Here is a 15,179-nt window from a genome sequence, read left to right on the forward strand (position 1 = left end):
AAAACTTTAAGTCTCTCGGGGCTGAAGTGGAACATTCCGATAACACCTGAAGGCAGCAAAAGCAGCCCCTGTGTTGAATTGTCTATGGGTTAAATAAAAACACTATTTTGTGAGTGTGCGTGTGTGCGCGAGTGTTTCTCTCTCTTTGTGTGTGTGTGTGTGTGTGTGTGTGTGTGTGTGTGTGTGTGTGTGTGTGTGTGTGTGTGTGTGTGTGTGTGTGTGTGTGTGTGTGTGTGTGTGCAGGAGGAGGAGGAGGAGCCCGCGCTCCTTCGCCGTGATAATAGGCTGCTGCCTCGGCTCTGTTATCTTCCGTTCCCCCGCCGTCCGAGCAGCGGATCTCCTCCGGACCTGCTCCAGGATTTATTTAATTCTTATGAAACTTCGCTACTAGCCGGAGCGCTCCTCCCATGGTGTCCCCGGGAGACTCCCCCGGCCTGTACTCGACTTTACGGAAACTATCGGCGACCGTGTGGGGGTCTTGGAAATCATGGAAACGTGGTTTGTGAATCAGGTCCTCTGTGTGTCTCTGTCGGTCCTCCTGCTGGGTCTGCCGGGGCCCCTCGGGGCAGGTACCCCCACCATCAACACCACGGATCCGGTAACAGCGGGATCGCATTATTCGGCCGCCACAGATGAACTCGGTAACATGGAAAGCAGTGAAACGTCAACTTCACACTCCGGCGAGAGTTTATCCCCATCACAGAGGAACATCCTGCTCACACACACCGCCGCTGCTGCTGCTGCTGCTGCAGCCGCTGCTGCTGCAGTGCATTCGGGTAAGACCCCTCTCACTGCGGCCTCTCACGACAAGTGCATCTGTCCAGACTAACAGCTCACTTTGATGAGTTTATTCCACTTGATCATTTATTTCTCCTGCAAAGTAAAGACTCCAGATGTCAGTTTCCATTGTAACCATATTAATACGATTCATTTGGAGAAGTTCCTACAAGTAATTTGTGTTGGATTGCTATAATATCTTAATTCCAACTGTAGTCCTGTCCCCAGATGTACCGTTAAACTACCTGAACATGAATGCAAAAGACAAAGTTGCACGTTGCCACACATTGCATGACGAAATAAGCATCCTACACAGTGTCATGAAACACGTGCATTGCTCTCTTTTTGTGTCAGTATAGAGCTGAAATCAACACTTACTTTCATTAAATGTTTTTGCTTGTTATTTTCTCCATTCATTGAGTCAAATACTGCTTCATTTGTTAGACCAACGCTTCAAAAAAGTACAGTTATTATTGTAGAAGACGGAGAAAAACACAAAATTCTTTACTAGTGAGACGCTGGACCCAGAGCATTATTTTTGCATTTTTGCTTAAAGAAATTAATTTAACAACCAATCGATGGATGCAAATCAATTTTCTGTCGCTGATCAATTGTTTCATTTCTGCTTCAATATGAAACGTGTTGTTAGGACTCATACTGTATGCTCGTATGTGTGGAGTCCTAGTCCATGAATGTGGTTCACCAGTTTACCTGAACACTCAGAGATCCTCTGCTGAATGTGTAGCTCTTATCGTGAGCCATCGACTGTGATCAGCGTCTGCTCCTCTTTTGCTAGTTTCCTGTTAGAGCTGAGGTGTTGCTGTTACTGCACAAAAAGAAAGGTCTTGACATGTCTTCGCCGGCTCAGGTGTTGATCAGGTGTATGGGCCGCTGTATGCGTTGCTCAAGAGCATCCTGTCACATGTGACCACTGAAGAGCTGAATCCAGGTTCCCCCCGTAGACACAGCGATGTAAATATACATAAACATAAATGAATGAATAATGCAAATAGGAAGACAGAGATATTTAAGCCCCAGAGGGTACGAATTAAGATTTCTCAGAGAATTATTTTAGAATTTTAGAATGCATAATGCGACCACTGGCATGAAACAGAAAGGGTACCTGAGCCTGCGCCTCATCAACAGAGAGAACTGGACCGTCATACAATTTGGCCGATCTCCCCGCTCTGTGTAAAAGTCTTTATTTATGGTTTACTACCTCTTTATAACCGTAGTATAGTTGCACTGCAACTGCACTCCTCTTATTATTAACATGCTAACTACTACTAACTACTGCTTCTACTGTTAACACTACTAATGCTACAGTTTGCCAATCCATCACAATAGAGTGTACCATGTACTCTACTAATAGTACACATGCAGCACAGTAGGTACAGCAGTTTTGTAATGATGCTGCATCTCTCTCTCTGTCTCTCTGTCTCTGTCTCTGTCTCTCTCTCTCTCTCTCTGTCTCTGTCTCTCTGTCTCTGTCTCTCTCTCTCTCTCTCTCTCTCTCTGTCTCTCTCTCTCTCTATCTTTGTCTGTCTCTCTGTCTCTCTCTCTGTCTCTCTCTCTCTGTCCCTCTCTGTCTCTCTCTCTGTCTCTCTCTGTCTCTCTCTCTGTCTCTGTCACTGTCTCTCTCTGTCTCTTTGTCTGTCTCTCTCTCTCTGTCTCTCTCTCTGTTTCTCTGTCTCTCTGTCTCTGTCTCTCTCTGTCTCTCTCTCTCTCTCTGTCTGTCTCTGTCTCTCTCTCTCTCTGTCTCTGTCTCTGTCTCTCTCTGTCTGTCTCTGTCTCTCTCTCTCTGTCTCTCTCTCTGTTTCTCTGTCTCTCTCTCTGTCTCTCTCTCTGTCTCTCTCTCTCTCTCTGCTATATTTCATTCATTTTAGTGAAATATTAAACTATAAATACTGCGTCAGTTAATGGGCTAATGACATACGGTGTCATTGGCTTCTGCATTTGATCCCGAAGTATTCTGCATTTATTAACTGATACAAAATTGACCGTTGTACTGAGATGTGGTCGCCGGCTTTATTTCCTACAAGTTGACAGAGATGTCAGCGATAACTTAAGATGGTCATCGTGAAGATTTAGTTTTTGTCCAGTGAGATGCTTCAGACTGGGAGCTGCCCAGAACTACTCAGGGAAAATGTGTGGGGGGGAATGCAAAGAGTAGTTCCTGCTAAATAATGATAAAGTGGAAATGATTCACTGTCCTCTCACCGATTTCACCTTTCCTGTTCCCAACAATAATATTTAGTCACTGAAGATTACAAAATTCCTCAGCAACAAATTACTTATTTGATCTGTAGGCAATAAAAAAAAATCAACCGCTATATATATATTCACAACCTCATTCCAGAGTGCGTCCTCATTCATATGATTACACTACTGCCTTTTGCTGAAACAAACACGCAAGCCACAGAGCTTCTGGTGTAAAGACGACGGCATCACGGCTCTGTTGACAGCTGGAGAGATAAACAGCGGAGGATCTGGGAGCGTCCCTCACTGGTTGCCAACACCACGTTCCTGTCTGAGTTTCGTTGCCCGGACTTCATCCAGAGAGAGAAAATGAAATAATGAGAGAGACACATGCAGAGGAAGTGAGAGAGAAAAATAGAAGTCCAGTGGCCCAGTTCTCCTCGCAGACTCCCAGGGGGGGGCGGGGGGGGGGGGGGGGGGGCGTTCTGCAGTTGAACTCTCCCCTCCATTGGTTTCGGATGGTGGCTGCTGGTGGCTGTGTGTGTGTGTGTGTGTGTGTGTGTGTGTGTGTGTGTGTGTGTTGGCTGTCAGGATGCTGTCCAGTACCGACGCTCAGCCTCAGAGTGCTGTTGTTCCAGTCCGGGCCTGCTGGAGACCGGCCAGGTAACACAGGCTGTCAGACAGCATCAGTGGTGGGCCGAGAAAAAGACCTTTTTTCTCTCACATACACTTGATACTTTAAGAGTTCTCTTTAAGCTCACTAGTTATGTCATTTCAAAGCGACACTCGTCAATATTTATATGTAACGTATAGTGATGAATCCACAGATGCAGAGGCTCGTTGTCTTTTTCAGCAACAACAACACACCTCTGCTACTGTGCACAACTCTCGCCCTGCATCAAACAGCTGAAACAAAGTTAAATCGTGGACACAATGCAGCATGGGGACAAAAGGAGAGTAAATATTGGGCTTATTAATGTCCAAATGAACGCTAATGTAACGCGTGTCGGCTGGATGCGAACTTGTTCACCATGTCAACATAAAAAAAAAAAACCTATGATAGGTCACTGTTGTGATGACCAACCTCTCCTCTGACGCTGAGCATGAAGACACGCCCAGATCCATGGTGACAGTTTGCTGCCAGAGCCTTTGTGCTCACTCAGCTTTAGGAAGGAAATGGACAATTCCCCAAGGGAGACCGTCAGCGCCATATTTAGGAACCTCAAGCCTTTGTCAAAAGCTTACGAGCCGGTCCTGCCAATTGTCCTCCGCCCAAAAAAATGCACTGCCTCTGCAGCAAGCAATGTTTCTTCTGACAAGCATCTTCCCCCTTTTTCTGCGGTTCTGCTTCCTGCCTGGTGAGCAGCCTCTGGTGGCCGCGGCTGGAAGTGAGCCACTATGTGGACAGAAACAGCCAGACCATGAATATTGTTTGAATGACTTAATATCAGCATCTAGGCATTAGGTTAGCTGGTTCACACAACAGTAGGTTAGTCAACTAATTCATGAATCAACTACTTGTTCCCGCAATGATGCTGTGTACGAACTGGATTACTAAAACCTAAAGGATTAATTAACTAAAGGGGTAATTATTTGTATGTATACATATAAACGCAATGTACATTTGTTTGCCTTTTGCCATGTGTATGAAGAAATGTATAAAAGCAGTTAATTACAAATAAAATGATAGTGTGAAGCAGAAGTTAAAGAGTCTTATGAATGTCTTAGCTATCGCTTAATAATGTTATTTCTTTTTCTTTTCTTTTTCCGCAGACACTGAACAGACACAGACCTTCACAGAAACAAGCAGCAGGTCACTAGACATTAGTCAGTCTACTGAACCACTCACCTCCACCCTTGTCGTAGCCACCACTGAGACCAGCAGCAGCAGCAGCAGCAGCAGCAGCAGCAGGATCAGCACCAGTAGCAGCAGCAACAGCAGCAACACCAGCAACACCAGCAGCAGCAACAGCAGCAACACCAGCAGCAGCAACAGCACCAACACCAGCAGCAGCAACAGCAGCAACACCAGCAGCAGCAACAGCAGCAACACCAGCAGCAGCAACACCAGCAGCAGCAACAGCAGCAACACCAGCAGCAGCAACACCAGCAGCAGCAACACCAGCAGCAGCAACAGCAGCAACACCAGCAGCAGCAACACCAGCAGCAGCAACAGCAGCAACAGCAGCAACAACAGCAGCAGCAGCAGCAGCAACAGCAGTAACACCAGCAGCAGCAACAGCAGCAACAACAGCAGCAGCAGCAGCAGCACCACCACCAGCAGCAGCAGGGACTGGAAGGACATTACTAACACAGATCAGGTCTCAGACGCCTCCCCAGCTGTGTCCTGGGAGGCTGGTTCCTGGATGTGGACGGAGGAGGACAGACTCCCACGGGACAGCCCAGACACCACCCTCCGACTAGGAGACGCCTCAGCCCTGACGTCCCACGCGGCCGTCCACACCGACAGCACCGACACTTCCACCACCATCAGCCGCGCCGGGGAGAGGACCCTGCTGTCTGTCACCTCCTCTTCCAGCAACAGCACCTCCTCCGCCTCTACGGAAGACTCCAACTCCCATCAGCCCCCCTCCACCTGGGGTATTTCTGCTAGCGCTACAGAGACTGAGGACTACACCCACAGCGCCCCGTCCACCAGGACTGACAGTAGGGACACAACGGACCAACACATGACCCCCTCCTTTAAGGGGCGATATCCAGAGACGGGGAGCACGGGGGGGTCCAGAGGAACCCAAAGTTTAACCGGACAACCTAATGCCACCCACCATCAAGACACCTCAACATCAGAGGAGACCTCCGACTCGACCCCACCTCTCAGGGTGACCGAGCCCAGCACTGACCAATCTGAAGTGTCCGTTTCCTCCATACCTACCGTCACCTCACCTGCACAAGGCCCCACTGTCATCTCAGGGACAGAGCAGGGGTCGGGCTCCGGTGTTACAACCTCCACTGAGTCCTCCACCGGAGCTCACGGATCCAGCACTCAGAACCAGGAGGGTACTGAGGGGGTTTCATCCCAGACCAGGGAGGACAGCGGGGGCTTGGGTCTGACCACAGCGACGCCTACAGTCAGCAGCAGTACATCTGAAGTGGACGACTATCTAACAGACAGTCCGGCGCCGGTTACCGAGGTCTTCCTCACCACCACGCCTGTCACTGTAACCGAAAGGTACGTTTTTACTATAATTATATAGAACAAAGGATAATGGTTCTAGGAAAGGTATTACGTTTTTGTTGCAAATGCTATTTTCAGTTATTGCCTGTAAGACATTTGGTTTAATTATTCTCTCTCGAACAGATCACAGATAACAGAGGAAGACACTTTCAAAGCCACTGTGTCCACCGCCAACCCCACCACCCCTCCTCTCACACCCGCGACCTCATCCTCCATGTTTAGTAGCTCCGCTGGCACCTCTACCCCGGGGTCGCCCACCGAGGCCACCATCCCGCCCACGGCATCCTCCTCCGCATCCTCCACCCTGGCCCTCGTGACCTCTGCAGCGCACCCAACTCACCGCGTGACACCCACCCGAACTCAGGAGCCCTCGACTTGGACGGCTAACCCCACGGATGCCACCACCCTGCGGGCAGAAACAAGCGCTCCAGGAATCGCCACGACTACTAGGCGGCGCGTCACCACCACCACCGCCGCCGCCACCACCACCACCACCACCTACACCGCCACCACCTACACCCACGGCGCCCCAACCAAGAGTACGGAGCCTCTGCAGACCACAGGGAGACAGACAGAACGAGGAACTCCAGAGCCCGTGGGGACGACATCACCCACCAAGGCCCCAACACCCCCAAGTCAGTGGTCTACACTCTTCCTTCATTTTAAGTGACACTCCTTGACATTCCGTTTTTCATAGTGTGAAAAAGTGCATTATGAACAATTCACATTATGGGATTGATTAGACATGATGAATGTCAGCGCGAAACCACTGTAATTACACTGATTTGAACCTTTTTAACGGTTCGATTTTTCTTCTGTTTTACGGTAACGTGCCGTTTCTCCTCTCTGAACTCCAGGAAACCCTTGCGTGTCAAACCCTTGTATGAACGGAGGGATGTGTGTGAGCTATAAGGGCCATCAATTCACCTGCCACTGTCAGCAGGCATGGACAGGACCGACCTGCAACCAGGGTGAGCGTCCCTCCTCCTCCTCTTCTTCCTCACAGATTGCTATGTTAACGCTTGTGTTTCAATGCACCCAAGCAAATTGAAAACGTTTTTATTTTTCCATATAGTGTCGAGGATTAAGAGAAGTATTCAGGTGTCGGTTGTAAGCAGTTGTATTGTAATAGCAGCATGTGCTCGTGTGTCCAGATGTGGATGAGTGTGAGAGGGACCCCTGCCCCGTCGGGTCCAGGTGTGTCAACACACGAGGTTCCTTCAGCTGTGAATGTCCGCTCGGGTTCGACCTGGAGGATGGACGCACGTGCACCAGAAGTAAAAAAAACAACCTTTAATACATAACAGCAAAAACGACAATTCGATCACAGATGTCGGAAATACGCGAACATGAATTAGACGTGAAGTTAAGTTGTTTCTCCTGATTCACCGACGGTATATTTCCCCTTCTACAGCAAAGGCGTTTCTGGGAACTTTCAGTGTTAACAGGCTGCCACACGACCCTGTTATCTTCACCGGCGCCACCATGCATGAGATCCAGAGAGAGATCGTCCAGCTGGTGAGAGGCAGTCCACGTCGCTGCATCGCCTCCGCTCGTTTCGGAGAAAAAACTCAATTGGGCTTCTGTGTATTAAGTCTCCCACACACTCTCTTCCTGTCTCCACCTCAGCTCAACGCTTCACTGTCAGTCCTCCGAGGATACAGCCGCTCGACGCTGAGTAAGAAGTAAGTCATGTTGTTTATTCTGTGCGCGTGACATCTATAGCGCTGCTAGGCATCCTGGGAAAGGGATCCCTCCTCCGTTGCTCTCTCCGGGAAGTTTTGTATCTTTTCTGATGCGAGGGTCCTGGGACAGAGGATGTTGTTGTACAGATCATAGAGCCCTCTGAGGCAAATTAGCGATTTTGAGCTGTTATTATTCCATATCTGTTGTTATATTATCAAAATCACAAAAGAGCAAAGTGGTTATAATTATATTTACCCCACCAGCCTTCACATTTTTGAACTAAACGATGCAACACGGGCGATTTGTCGGCGTATACCTCCGTACTGACCTCCGACCTCTTCCCCGCAGAGGAGAGGACGGGGTTCGCATCTCAGCTGTCAACATGTTTTCCGTCACCACCGATGTGACGGGCGCAGAGGTCTACAACAGCATCCAGATGTCGCTCAGCAACTGCAGCTCCTCATTGGCCCACTGCCGGATGGTGCTGCACCACCAGCTCACGTACCACGGTAACACGGCGTCAAAGCTAGCAGTCGTAGTCATCGGGGGTTTACTTTTGCTCATTTTAGCCAAATTGAATACAGTTTTTAACTGACCTACTTTAAATGTGATTAGCTGTGAGTGTGTTTACGACCACTAGAGGGCACCATGTGGCCGTAAACAGCTCCCACAGTTGCATCATTCCGTCGCTCAAAATCTTCAACATCCAGCTGCTATATTTCACAACGGCGACACGAAATCTTACAATAACAGCAGAGCAGAAGTGATCAATAGCTCAACTCACTACAATAAGATCACTGTGAGCTCACACATACAGCAGAAATGTATGCAAGAATCTGACTTCCTCTTGAGATGAAACCTAAAACACAAGGCAGCTTTCCTTTTTGTGTTTTCTGACTATACCCCTGTGCTGTTGTGTACTTACTGTGTCCACCCTGTGTTCCAGTGGAAAGTCTGTGTGTGGCCCAGAAGACTCAGTGTGATACAGAGCGCTCCACCTGCACCGACAACAGCGGCACAGCCAACTGCCAGTGTCTTCAAGGTTACTACAAGCACAACCCTGAAGACCTGTCCTGCCTAGGTGAGCTAAGTGTGTGCATGTCTCCTGTGTTTTTAAATGACTAAATACGACAATGACAAGAAGATGATTTAAAAAAAAAGAAGCAAAGTGCATTTTATAATATGATTCAAAATGTAATTAACAAAGTGTTTCCTTCCTGACAAAAACAGAATTTACATTAATATTTCACATGAAATTCATGGAAACTAAGACCAGGGCATTTTAGAAAAACGATACTGGCTTTGGAACTCCTTGTTCCAAACTTCTTTCTGAAGTGAAACGTCTCGTTTCAGAATGCGGAGATGGCTACAAGCTGGAAAATGGCACATGTGTTCCGTAAGTTCAACTTGATGTCATGTCATGAATTGATCCGCTCACACTGAGCGGTTTCACTCCGACATTCGCACTGCAGATTCTGTTTTTTTGTTTTGTTTTTCAGGTGCATGTTTGGATTTGGAGGATTCAACTGTGGAAACTGTAAGTGGCCTTTAAAAACCAGGCATTGAACAGGCATAATATAAAACCTTTAGCTTCAATAGAAGATTTTTTTTTTTTTGTGAACTAAATGCAAATTTGCTCTCGTGATCTTCACGTTGATTTTTAAAGTGTAGCGTTTAATATGTTGTTTTTTGGACATTGCAGTTTACAAGCTGATCGCAATCGTGGTGTCACCTGCAGGAGGCGCTCTGCTCCTCATCTTCATCATTGCTCTCATTGTCACCTGTTGCAAGTAAGACTTCTGTTATTGTTCGGGCAAAACCTCTCTTGGTTTGCAGTGCATTTCATTTACTTTCAATGGTTTGATGACTTGAAAAATTCCGGTGACATTTGGCAGGTTTAACTTTTTAACAATGTTTGATCTCAAAGGAAAGACAAGAATGACATCAACAAGATCATCTTCAAGAGTGGAGACCTGCAGATGTCCCCATACGCAGACTTCCCCAAAAACAACCGCATATCCACGGAGTGGGGCAGGGAGACCATAGAGATGCAAGAGAACGGCAGCACCAAGAACCTGCTGCAGATGACTGACATTTACTACTCTGTGAGGAGACACGCAACACAACTCTCGCTTTATCTCCCACGCTCTCTTCATTTCCCTTCATTGTTCAAGTGAAGCACTTGTTTGTGTGTTTAGATGAATCTGTACTACCACTGTGTTGGCGTGGAAGAAGCTGTTCAATACATCTAAACACATGTTCTCTCTTTCTGCGCTCTTTTCCTCAGCCTGCGTTGCGTAACTCGGACCTTGAGAGAAACGGCCTGTATCCGTTCACAGGTCTGCCGGGTTCTCGCCACTCGTGCATCTACCCCGCCCAGTGGAACCCCTCCTTCATCAGTGACGATTCACGAAGACGAGACTACTTCTAACTGCCCCGCCTTAAAAACACACACACACACACAGAAACTCACCCATCTCTCACACTGTAAATTGTGACGTGATGGTTTTCTGTCACAGTAAGAGACATTTGATCATTTTGCATGTTTTAGCTCATTTACTTTAACTCACACTTTACATTGCTGCTGTGTTGGTAAAGACGGTCTAATGTGTTTTTCCGGCCTCACAGGCAGCTGCTGACTCTCATTTACTTCACCGTATGATGAAAAACTATTAGCAGATGTTTGAAACGTGCTTGAGGAAGATGATCCATGACAGTAAACAATCATAATCTGTCTTGTTGCTGCCTGGTCATGAAGTGCAGATTTGCTTAAAAAATCTGCTCTGCCAGGAATGTGGAAGAACACAACACAGATTATAAAAACACACAAAAAAACAGCAGTAATGTGAAGTGTAGCAAATAGACTAGAACATGCAAAAACATTGATCTGGTCCTTTACGTGCTGATATATGAATGTGTGTGTGACACTGCTGTGATTTAAACATATTCAGTTTCTTCTTAGATAATAGTCTAAGAATGAAGTATTGATGAACAAGACAATAACAAACCACTGAAGGATGCACTAAAGTTGTGTTTAATAGAAACTGATGAACAACTTTGAATTCTGATGCCAACATGGATTTATTCCCTCTATGTCCGAATCCTTGACATGTAGCATAATGGACATCTCATATACTGTACACACTGACAGACTGAAGAGTGATACATGTGTATATGTGTGTGTGTGTGTGTGTTTTAGAGAGCGATTGTGTGGGTTTTAAATATTGCTGTGTGTGTGTGTGTGTGTGTGTGTGTGTGTGTGTGTGTGTGTGTGTGTGTGTGTGTGTGTGTGTGTGAGGAGTAATTAACTACCAGAAGGATCATAAATGTCAATGACTGCAAAGAATGTAAATCTGTATCATAATTAGTTTGCTATTTCCGACATGGAGTATTATTTTCATGTGACTCTTTTTGTCTTTATGTTTATGTCGTCTGTTGTTTCTGGCGTTTTAGTCAGATGTGCTTATTTAAATAAAAATGTTGCACAGCAGGTTTTTCTCACACGCCACTCTTTTGGGTTTTATAGGTTAAGATTGTTTAAACAAAGTGTTTTTGCAAGTTTGTATAATGTTTTAGTATCACGCAGTGCAACAAGAACAGAACAAACTCACATATTTTGTATTTAGAACAGTGGAAACAGTAGTTTGCCAAAAATAAGTGAATTATGAGTCAGAAACAATGGAACACAATAGAAACAGAAAGGTGTCATTGTGACGTTTGCTATCACACATCATTTTAGCATTTTCAATGAATCGTTCAACATTTTGGGGAATATGCTAATTTATTTCCATTTTGGTAGTTGGCCATGAGGCAATTAGCGTAGCTTTAGCATAAAGACTGGAAACAGGGAAACAGCTAGCCTAGCTCTCACTAAAGTAAAACAATCCAGTTGGCAGCATGTCTTAACTGAATATATTTAGTTTGTTTAGTCCTTCCACAAACATAAAAATTATAATTTGTGGTTTTAAAGTGTGTATTGTCTAATTCTTGGAGAGCAACAGCCAGACAACTTCTCAGAGCTTTATAATCATTGTGACATTGCAAGGAAAAAAGATGAGTTACTGCACATAAGTATGATAATGCACTGCAGCCAGTTTACATCAGGTGAAGTAACAATAACTGTAATGATTAATGTCCAACTGTCAGTGTGATTATTGGGTGAATGATGTGGGCAGTGACCAGGAGGTAAACTGGAACCTCTCCAGCTACCAGTCCACACACCATAGTCTACTTGGTCCTCCGGTTCCCAAGCCAAGTCACCACAGACTGAGCTCCTACTGCCCCACATGGTGGTGTTGCTTTGGTTCTCATTTGTACACAGTGTAAGGTTTCATTTGAAGAAAGGAAGAGATAAATTCATTTAAATGTCTCTTTTTTTTTAGTCCAGAGGGCAGTATTATGGCCTAACACTGCCAGAAGAGGTACACTTCATGCTGGGACAAACAGCTGATAATGTGTGCTTGTAGTGGCTGAAATAATACATAAAAAAACAGAAAAAGCTACAATGATGGTATGTAAACACAACCGTTGTACAGGGCATCTGATTAAATACACATTTTGTATGGAAGCAGATGTGGTGTTTTGTGAAAAAGTTCATTTGTCGAACCAAGCAGCACACATGAAGTTCAGTTTACTCGTCATAGTGTGAAAACAGTTGTACAATGTCTTCTGTGGAAGAAGCTTTTCAACGTTTGAAAAAATAACTCTGATGACCACCACGTTATGGTGATGGTTCCCCCTCTGGGGAACCATCACCTTAACGTGGTGGAGAGGTTTGAGTGCCCCCATGACCCTGAGGGCTATGTTGTCTGGAGCCTAGAGCTCCTGGTAGGGTCTCCCATGGCAAATTGGTTTCAGGCGAAGGGCCAGACTAAGAATGGTTCAAAAACCCCAATGGAAAATCAAAGAAGAGTTGAGGAGACCCTCCCGGAGGAAGCCCGGGGCCCACGTCTGGAGCCAGGCCCAGTCGGAGGGCCCGACAGCAAGCGCCTGGTGGCATGGGACTCTGTTGACTTCAACTGAGGGGGTAATCGGGCGGTGGAAGGAGCACTTTGAGGAACTCCTGAATCCGACTAATTCACCCTCTACTGTAGAGGCAGAGCTGGAGGCTGATGTGGGAGCATCATCAATTTCCCTGGTGGAAGTCACTGAGGTAGTCAAACAACTCCACAGTGGCAAAGCCCCAGGGATTGATGAGATCCGTCCAGAAATGCTGAAGGCACTGGGTGTGGAGGGGCTGTCTTGGATGACACATCTCTTCAACATTGTGTGGAGGTCTGGCACGGTGCCTAGGGAGTGGCAGACCGGGGTGGTGGTTCCCCTGTTCAAAAAGGTGGACCAGAGGGTGTGTGCCAATTATCGCGGTATCACACTACTCAGCCTCCCTGGTAAAGTCTACTCCAAGGTGCTTGAAAGGAGGGTTCGGCCGATAGTCGAACCTCGGATTGAGAGGAACAATGCGGATTCCGTCCTGGCCGTGGAACAACGGACCAGCTCTTCACTCTCGCAAGGATCCTGGAGGGGGCTTGGGAATACGCCCATCCGGTCTACATGTGTTTTGTGGACCTGGAGAAGGCGTATGACCGGGTCCCGGTCCCACAGAGATACTGTGGGAGGTGCTGTGGGAGTATGGGGTGAGGGGTCCACTTCTGGGGGCCATCCAATCCCTGTACGCCCAAAGCGAGAGCTTTGGGCGTACAGGGATAACTACAGGATAGTTAAAAACAGGCTAGTTTCCCGCCTGTTTTGTTCCTCGCATGTGTTCCATTAACTCATCAGACCTCACAGTACTTATACCCCTACCTGTCCACCCATTTACCAGATTGTCTCTGTTCTTTCACAAGACTAGGGCTGCAGTCGAAAAGTCAAAAAATGACCTCCTAATGTCTATTCCTAACCACTTTTCCTTGACCTCTATGGAAACCGTCATGGGGTCGAGGAAAGATGTGAAGGAAAACTCATGAGGAGTTAGGGAAAGACAACCGTGGTGTTTAGAGAATCCGACGACACTTTAACTAAGCTAAGTAATTATGATATAATAAAACTGAAAATGCATTGGAATGCTGAAAGCTGAAATGAATTGCAAAAACATTGTTGAAAATACAGAAATGGGAGACCTGTCTGAAATTTTTCAGATTGTCTCAATAAAACATGTTTTATTTGCACATTTTGATTTGCTTGTGATGCTGTGACCTCAGATTTGCTACATTGCTCAGATTTGGAGAACCTCAAATATTTTGTCTGTAAGAGCACCACAAGGGAAGAAGACCCTGATATGGAAACAACAAGGCAGGTTAAAACATCTATTCCCAGCCTACTCTTTATTTGTAAAAGAGCTGGATGGAGCGCTTGCCAAAAGGGAATGTTGCTATCACCTACCACACACACACACACACACACACACACACACACATGCATATATATATATATATTTATGTTTTCAGACACTGTGTAGATTCTCTAACTTTCTATCTGATTCATGTTATAAAAATGTCAACTTTCTCAACCTAAATCTAATCACAGTCATGTTGTAAATAATTATCAACCCGAGGAATAAATTATGAAGTAAATTCTGTATTCCTTTTTCCAAATTTAACAAGAATATTATATATTTACATTTTCTGATTTGCATTAGATGCAAATACCTCTGATTTGTTACATTGCATAGAGTTGGAGAACCTTACTGGCTTTAGTTGAGCTCTCTACAAGGGAAGAAGACACCAGAACAGCAAACAGAGTAAAGATGGACTTTCAAACATTTGCCCTCATTAATGGGCCTTTGGTTTTTCTTAACATCGTGACTATTGGATTTTACATGTTTTGCATGGTCCGTCCACTTCATGGAGGAAGGATCAAGCAACCTCTGAAGCTTCTCCTGTGGTCCTTGATTTCCTTTACAATAACTTACATGGTGTCAGTTATTTTTGCGGTGGGATTTCTTCTTGCTGAACACTTCGAGATTGGTCTAATCTTTTATCTGGTGATGGTCTGCAGTATGTTCAATAGTATGACCTCCTCTGTCTGGCTGAACTTCTTCTACTGCATCCAGATTGTACCTGCACAGAGAGCTCCCTTCATCTGGATTAAGAAGAATGTCAAATCCATCATCTACTGCTTTTGGATTACTGAGAGACTTTACAGTTTGTTTGATTTAATTAACATGATTTTAGTCAGTATTCCTCTTGATGGAATTGTAATCAGCAACCATTCCACAGTGGTTCATGACATGCCTGCAAAAGATTTCTTGAAATATTTCCGGGAAGATGTGTTTTTCATTGTGTTATCCATACTGAAGGTGCACTTTGTTTTCTGTCTGTGTGTT

At 45.8% G+C, this 15,179-nt stretch overlaps 1 protein-coding gene across 1 annotated transcript; it reads left to right on the forward strand.

Annotated features, from left to right (window-relative positions):
* The first annotated feature begins 322 nt into the window (after positions 1-322).
* On the forward strand, positions 323-11,348 carry LOC137890041 (protein HEG-like). Its single transcript, XM_068734129.1, has 14 exons — positions 323-776; positions 4,750-6,166; positions 6,296-6,807; positions 7,030-7,143; positions 7,327-7,449; positions 7,587-7,690; positions 7,802-7,857; positions 8,207-8,367; positions 8,805-8,939; positions 9,212-9,254; positions 9,358-9,395; positions 9,561-9,648; positions 9,786-9,963; positions 10,146-11,348. The coding sequence occupies exons 1-14, from the start codon at positions 488-490 to the stop codon at positions 10,287-10,289; spliced, it is 3,402 nt and encodes a 1,133-aa protein (XP_068590230.1). The 5' UTR covers positions 323-487; the 3' UTR covers positions 10,290-11,348.
* Positions 11,349-15,179: the final 3,831 nt, after the last annotated feature.

This window comes from Cebidichthys violaceus, unplaced genomic scaffold, assembly GCF_023349555.1.
Source record: "Cebidichthys violaceus isolate CVI_PGR_0920_01 unplaced genomic scaffold, fCebVio1.0.p SCAF_61, whole genome shotgun sequence".
NCBI classification, from domain to species: domain Eukaryota; kingdom Metazoa; phylum Chordata; class Actinopteri; order Perciformes; family Stichaeidae; genus Cebidichthys; species Cebidichthys violaceus.